This window comes from Mycetomoellerius zeteki, unplaced genomic scaffold (assembly GCF_001594055.1).
Source record: "Mycetomoellerius zeteki isolate Tzet28-1 unplaced genomic scaffold, Tzet1.0 scaffold221, whole genome shotgun sequence".
Taxonomy (NCBI): Eukaryota; Metazoa; Arthropoda; class Insecta; order Hymenoptera; family Formicidae; genus Mycetomoellerius; species Mycetomoellerius zeteki.
The window spans coordinates 2,660,184-2,667,533 of NW_017257184.1; the positions used below are offsets into that span (position 1 = coordinate 2,660,184).

Consider the following 7,350-nt stretch of genomic DNA (forward strand, 5'->3'; position numbering starts at 1 on the left):
ACAAGAGTCATTCTGTCTTTGTTTCTTACTGATTATCGAACAAGCACAGGATGACTCTTGTGTCAATTTGTGCCTCTTGCTGGAAAATTCCCAAGAATAGAGGCCCTGGGGGTCGATTATGCTTGCTTTCCAGCAAGGACATAGTCAGACACTGTGTTACACAGTGTCTGACTGTGTCCTTGCTGGAAAGCAAGGTATATCTTCAAACAAGGTGAAAATGACAAAAGTGAGCAAATTTACTAGGTGTTGATCAATGAAATTATCAGTATTCTAGTAAATTTGCTCACTTTTGTAAGGCCCTGCGCACAATAGAGGAAATATTAGGAACAGGAATAGATATTAAGATTTTAACCTATCAGATACTAATTACACCGGAATACACGGTTTCTGATAGGTTAAAATCTTATGCGGGGTCTACAATAGAAGTAGCGGTCGTAGGGAGACTGTGATTGGTCAATTTTCTACGACTTAAGACCTTACGACTGCTACGACTTCTATTGTAGACCCCGCATTAATATCTATTCCTGTTTCTAATATTTCCTCCATTGAGCGCAGGGCCTAATTTTCACCTCGTTTTAAAGCCCAGTGTCCACGATGCTAGAAATCCGTCCGAGATCTCGGATGAAGAAAGAATTGACCAATCGCATTGATCATGTGACTAAATTATTTAAATGTGATTGGTTAATTCTTCCTCTCTCCGAGATCTCGGACCAATTTTTAACATCATGGACACAAGGCTTAAGATACAGAATCGATCCCCAGAAATCTGCGGAGCAGTAGTGCAAAGCAGAGTAGAAGGCACTAGAAGTCACTAGAAGGCACTAGAAGGTTGATTTCTCCGCGAGAGTAGACGAAGTCGGGGGAGGCATGATAAATGTAAACATTCAAAGGGCATGTTTTGCAAGGTACGAATAATCATACAAACGTGGCAGAGGATAACACGGACGTTTCTTTGACATTTCAACAGACTGGATGGCTATTGCGCGATAGAATTACAATCGCGATACGTGCCGTGCACGTTGAACGTAACGTTTCGTTTCAACATTGGGTGTACGATGTTGGCGGATGTGAAATAACGCGATGTTCCACGGCTTTATGACAGAAGCGTGAACGAGACAGAGTGAACAATGAGCCGCCCTAAATGGGATGTGCTGTGGTCCCCCTTTCATTCGGACCGATTTATCACATGGGACAGCGATGCGTTATTGAACCTTTACGAGATTGGACCGCGTGATAATAGCGTGCGGGAGAATGATCAAACTTGTAAGTTTATTTAAGATATACGCTAAATTCATGTTTTAAAAAATATTTTATATATATATATGTCAGTCAAAGTGTTAACTTTAGTAAATATATATACTTATTAGTCAATGTATACATTTGTGTATAGCAAATGTCAAGTAACGCGTTACTTTGTTGATCGTTACCTTGTTATAATAACAATTTGATAATGACATTGTGAATTTTTTATGATGGTAATGCTAACATCAGAGTTATAAAAGTCAATCGTTACTTGTAATGGATTGAAAAAGTCATTCGTTACTGAAAAAAATAACTCCTAATTTGTAACGCGTTACTCGTTATACTTATAATTTTTTCGGTGTAACGCATAATAGTGACAAGTTACTTTTCAAAGTGACTTTTCTAACTTTAGTACAACCTTAGCGTTTAGTTAGTTAGCGTTATCGTCATAAAAAATTGCAACATTGTCATCAAATTGTTTACTATAAAAAGTAACGACAAAGTAACTGAAAAGTAACGTTTGCCAACCCTGGCAAATGTATATACTGACTACAGCAAACAACAGTAAACCGATACATTCACTGAGTTAACATTTTGTCTGTGACATTATATATATATATATATATATATAGACATTCTTTTTAATGCAGATCTACAGATTTCGGAGCATTCCATTGCCGAACTGGTCTGCTCGGTTACCATCAACAGTTATGCAAAATGCGTTGATATATATCCACAACCTGAGCCAGAAATTGTAGCCAGTGGCCATGCGAATGGAAAGATAGTTTTGAGTACCCTTAGTCCGCCAGAGTTTGATTACCAGGGCTTGGTCGGCAGAGAGTTTTGTAGAGATCATTGTTACATTGTTATTGAGTAATATTACATCTGACAATACGTTACTTAATGTTTCTAATTTATATCATGAAATTCCAGTCCCAAAATATATGCGATCATGCAACGTTGTTGCTTGGAATCCTGTAGATACTCACCTGATTATGTCAGGTCTGGACAAACATAGCAAAGAGCACTCTGTGCTGCTTTGGGATGTGCACCATTGTCCAAAAGGTTCGGAACGACCAGTAATAGAAGCCGGCATATCAGAAACTGTACATTCCGCTGCTTGGTTCAAACATGAACCAAGATGTTTGGCTCTCGGTGTTAATAACAAACAGTTGAAAGTTATAGATTTCAGAGGTACGCTCTTAAAAGATACGATTGACGATTTGTTAACGTACAATTTGTTGATATTCTTTAAATTTTTTTAGATCCTGCAAAGGTGGTAAACGTTACTCCCACAAAAGCGATATATAGTCTGTCGGTAAATCCCCATAATAATTATCAGCTACTTTCACATGTTGACAATCTGATAACAATTTGGGACACTCGGTGTTTTGAGAAACCGATTGTTACTATAATGCCATTACGGCACGTTACGAAGGTATTGTGGTGTCCCACTAGACGAAATCTAATTGGCACATTACAAAAAGATTCAGGTATATGTAGTTTTTAATTATATTTCTATAATTTATACATATAGTTTTTAAAAGTTAATTACAAAGTTAGACATTTTCAAAAGTAAGCTGTTAGCGATAAAAAGAAAAGTAAAAGCAGAAATGCATTTATTCTTATTTTGCAGTTGGCTTGCATCTATTTGACATTCAGTACTGTGGAGCAGAGGATACTGAGCCTGGTGTTTTAGAAAGAGTGGTTCTACCACCATGGCATAGTCCCGTAAGTTTCTCATGGCATCCGACTGATGAGAATCGCTTGTTGGCAATATCACTGCAAGGTATTTGTGATGATATTTTATATTATAATATAATCCTCCAATTTTGTTCAAGATTATTATACTATTCTTATTACTCAGGCGTAACTGATTACACCGTATCTGAGAGAATAACGCTCAATTGGTCTGCTCGGTCATGTCTCATGTGGAATTGCGCTTTTAAATCGTTTAAATATATACACAGTGAAGATAGCGTTTATAAGGAACTAGATGATATCTCGGTTTTAACTAAGAGACGTGCTATGTTCGAATATGGCTTGCTTGTAAGTAGATAGAGCTAATGAAAACAATTTTAACATTTTCTTGGTAAATTATTATTTTGCTTTTAGTTTGTGTTAGCCTCTTTTTCTTTAATCTTATTAATGATATTTAATCAGTATAAAGTACATGTGCATGTGCTTACAGCCGGAGTTAGCTCACAATGGCGATATAGCCGAGAACGAAACTCTAAAGAATTTATGGCAATGGTTATATCTTAGTCGCTCTTTAGTAGAAGATGGCACTGTACAGAGCCCTGATAATAAGCATCCCGGTGTGAGGTAAAATTAATGCCTTATATATATATATATATAAAATATAAATAGTTGGAAGTATATAATTATATAAACATAATGCCTCCAACTTTTACATAGGACAGTTTTAAAATTGGATCAAAATTCAGTCAATGGTTTGAAAACAGAAGTGATCCATCGTCCGTGGACGGATATAGGTAGTGGTTATATGACAAAAGTTTACAGGTACAGTTTAAGTGCATATAAATGTTGAGAAAATATGGGTGTATACGCCCAATGTAATTTTGATCAATACCAATCGCAGATCGCCAGACAGAGAAAGATGTCTTCTTCTGTGCGGTTTGCGATTTGACAGAGAGACCAATACGGCGTACGATAATGCGTATCTGGAGAAGCTAGAGAAGGAAGGCGCGTATGCGAAAGCAGCCGCGTTCGCAGTATTTAATCTCTGCCTAAGGCAAGCTATAGATATCTTAAACCGAGGTGCCAGTAAGAAACAAACGGCTATTCTAAATATGGTAGCTATGGCATTGTCAGGTTTTTCTGAAGAAAGTACCACATTGTGGAGAGAGTCGTGTCAAAAATCTAAATCTCAGTTATCAGATCCTTATTTAAGAGCAACATTTGGTTTTTTGACCGCCGATAACGATTCCTATGAAAGTGTACTTGTAAGTATGCGTAAATATGCGAATCAAGATTTAATGATATAAGGCGCTTAATAAGCTCGATGTTATAGAATGAAAATGGTATGGCTGTCGAAGATCGAGTAGCATTTGCTCTCATGTTCTTATCGGATAATAAACTGCACGAGTATTTGAAAAAATTAACCGAGAAGGTAATTGAAGATGGAGATCTAGCGGGCTTCTTGGTTACAGGTTGTGATTCGAATATGTTTTGTATTTTTATGAATATATAACGTTAATTACGTGCTCATTCGTAACACATTGTCGCGCTTTAGGTGCAAGTATGGAAAGTATACAATTATTGAGTAAATACTTGGAAATTACCTCAGATGTTCAGAGTTGTACTCTTATTGCTATTAGAACTTTTCCGCCTAAGTTGCTTCAAGAGAATCAAGTTCAAGTATGGATTACGAGGTATTACAACCAAGTTTCTTTTGTATATATTTTTTTGAACTATTCCCAAAACAGGTTACATTATTCTTCTCCTTTCCTCTACTTACAATCTTCAATTTTCCAATCCTTTGTAAAAATGTACACACATGAGTCGAAAATGAATTCAAAATCTGCAGATCATAAGGCGATCGTTGTCATACAAAGTCACGCATCGGTTCTCTTCTCATAAATATCAAATGATCAGGCATGATTCTGATTTTGCACGTTGCTGTTACAGTTACAGACATCTCTTGAACGCATGGAAATTATGGTTTCAAAGAGCTAAATTTGATATTGTCATGAGATCCTCGACGCCACAAGAGAAACCGCCGCAACAAATACATATATCTTGTCACTTTTGCGGCAAAAGTATATCTGCTTCCATGCAAGGACTGAGCAGGACGAGAGTTCCATTTGGCAGATTAGGCAGTACTCCTAATAAATTAAAGGTATATTTCTGTTTTTTAGCTAGATTTTCGTATGATTAATCATTAATATATTTATCACATCTCGAGTTTTTTGATGATATAGATCTTTTTTTGCTCAATATCCTTTTCTATTGTAGATGACGGCGTGCCCAAATTGTCGCAAACCTTTGCCGCGTTGCGCAATATGCTTGATGCACATAGGCACCGTCAGTGGATTGCAAACAGCTCCTAGTCCTGGTGGTACCAGGAACGAAGAATGCAATGCTAAGCTTACGGAATTTAATAGTTGGTTTTCATGGTGCCTAACATGTAAACACGGAGGACATAGCGAACATATAGCTCAGTGGTTTCGGTAAGGATACAAGATCGCATTTGTTATAAATATACGTTAGTTAATAAAATATAATAAGAGTGAAAATCAACCGATATGTAAATAACATAAATAAATGAAAAGCACCTTATTCAAAGCAGAATCTTACTGCTTAATGATGGTTGCTTTCCTTTTAGACGACTCAGTTAACACCAACATCGTTCTATCCTTCGTTGCATTTCATGAAAAACAAAGATAATACGATACTTGTGTCTCCTAAAAGCAAAGCAGCCATTTTCTACATGAATATTTATATACATTTCTCAGTTTCTTAAACTGCGCGCAAATAAAATATAATCTAAAGTCAATGTTGAAAGATGTAAATGTAAAGCATATATTACAGCAAATCTGCAACACTATTAATTTCTGTACTGCTATGTTTCAGACAACATACTGAATGTCCCGTAACGTCTTGTAATTGTCGCTGCTCATCTTTGGATTACACGCGTAACGCAACTGTGACATAGGTATAATTACAAAAAATTTAAATATTCTTATATATATATTCTATTGAAATAACCTATTTATTACAATAATAGGTTTTGCATGTTTTGTATACTTATTAGGTCCCACTGGATCAATTTTATGTATAGACGAAGGAATGCATGTTTGAATACTTTTCTTTTATATTGCAGTATTCCTTGTTATTTTTATGGTAGGGATATATGCCAAACCAACTAACAGAATGTAAAAAGAAAAAATGTATGAAAAAAGTGAAACACAGTAAACACAATTTGTAAATTTCTTGGATCTTTGTCTCTGTAGAACACTCCTGATTTTTAATCTCCGTAGAATACTCCTTCCAACTGATTCCCCACTGCACAGCGCATAGTCGCCATTGTATTGTAACCATTTAAATCTGCAGCAAATATCTTTGTTAAGGATACCGTCATTTTTGTTAGAAAAATTGATGACGAGAGAATGTTTTACTCACTGAAGTCTTTAGTCATACTTGGAGAGAAACATACAAATTTACTGCAAGACATTGTAGACTTTGACTTTACTGTACCACGCACTTCTATGTAACCCGATTCGTTATTGTCAAGTGGCTCAAGAAAGGTCACATTAATTCGAGCGTCGTCGGTCGTCGTGATCTCTGCACTCTTACCATCAGAACTTTTCTACGAATTGTCCCAAACGCATTTTACTCACGTAAATCATTAACACAAAATCATAAAAGATTTATTAGGCGCAATGCCATCTTATAACGAATCAATATTAACCGAATTGATTCAGTTTAGTTGATTTCACTTTTTAAAGATAAAATAGCAAAAACTTGTTCAAATCCTGATTATTAGGAAATATATTAATAATATATATTAAAAATATTGTTTAATTAATGATAATTAATATTTATTGCAATAAAATGCGATAAAAATGATTTTTGTTCCGTAATGCTGGTGATCACCATAACCTATATAAACTGTATAAACTAACCTAAGCTAAAATATTTTCATACCTCCGTGATTCTGCCCAGCACGATCGCCTCCTGACCGATGCGTTGCGCTAATCGTTTACCCAGAATACGTACGTCTGACATTTTTACAAGTTATTCGTGATGTATTCCTATAATAATTGATACTTCAACGGTACGCAAATAATTACCGCTACACTTTGTAAATAGAAGTACAACGGTAGCTAAACAAAGCGAAGCTTGGCGCCAAAACGATAAATCGATAGGCTGCGTATTTCATAAACGTTACCCGAGTGTATCGATTTTATCCTTGTTCACCCAATGTTAAACAAAGATAGGATGATATACGGGGGTACCAGGGTAACATCTCTGAACGTGGCTAGAAATAGTTGAAAGTGCGTAAAAAGTTGATAGTTCTTTGTCGGTGCATTGGACTGCAGTGACTACATTTAACAATTAAATTTGCTTGCTTTTGTTGAACCG

At 35.9% G+C, this 7,350-nt stretch overlaps 3 protein-coding genes across 10 annotated transcripts in view; 1 reads left to right on the plus strand and 2 right to left on the minus strand.

Moving 5' to 3' along the window:
* Positions 1–823: 823 nt before the first annotated feature.
* mio (GATOR complex protein mio) lies at positions 824–6,173 on the plus strand. Of its 4 annotated transcripts, none has more exons than XM_018448412.1 (16): positions 824–876; positions 968–1,263; positions 1,893–2,087; positions 2,176–2,436; positions 2,508–2,735; positions 2,879–3,031; positions 3,110–3,291; positions 3,434–3,567; positions 3,661–3,765; positions 3,845–4,208; positions 4,277–4,415; positions 4,499–4,637; positions 4,894–5,104; positions 5,221–5,435; positions 5,839–5,920; positions 6,020–6,094. In XM_018448412.1, exons 2-15 carry the CDS (start codon positions 1,128–1,130, stop codon positions 5,918–5,920), a joined length of 2,544 nt encoding a protein of 847 aa, XP_018303914.1. In that variant the 5' UTR covers positions 824–876; positions 968–1,127; the 3' UTR covers positions 6,020–6,094. The 4 variants fall into 4 exon arrangements, with proteins under 4 accessions (XP_018303914.1, XP_018303915.1, XP_018303913.1 ...); XM_018448413.1 differs by lacking the exon at positions 824–876 and adding an exon at positions 888–905; XM_018448411.1 differs by lacking the exon at positions 824–876 and having other exon boundaries at positions 889–1,263; positions 6,089–6,173.
* A 46-nt stretch (positions 6,174–6,219) lies between these two features.
* Positions 6,220–7,011, minus strand: LOC108722996 (uncharacterized). The gene is made up of 3 exons (XM_018448420.1): positions 6,913–7,011; positions 6,388–6,574; positions 6,220–6,312 (listed from the first exon to the last, which is right to left on the minus strand). Exons 1-3 carry the CDS (start codon positions 6,991–6,993, stop codon positions 6,233–6,235), a joined length of 348 nt encoding a protein of 115 aa, XP_018303922.1. The 5' UTR covers positions 6,994–7,011; the 3' UTR covers positions 6,220–6,232.
* The window catches only part of LOC108722994 (uncharacterized), a 7,168-nt gene continuing 6,755 nt past the window's right edge, over positions 6,938–7,350 (minus strand). For 4 of the 5 annotated variants that reach the window (XM_018448419.1, XM_018448417.1, XM_018448415.1 and 1 more), the window contains exons 5-6: positions 7,157–7,310; positions 6,938–7,019 (exon numbers count right to left, since the gene is read on the minus strand). In XM_018448419.1, coding sequence (XP_018303921.1) covers positions 7,192–7,310 — 119 coding nt within the window. In that variant the 3' untranslated portion in view covers positions 6,938–7,019; positions 7,157–7,191. The remainder of the gene's footprint in view (positions 7,020–7,156; positions 7,311–7,350) is intronic. The other variant, XM_018448418.1, reaches the window with a different exon arrangement.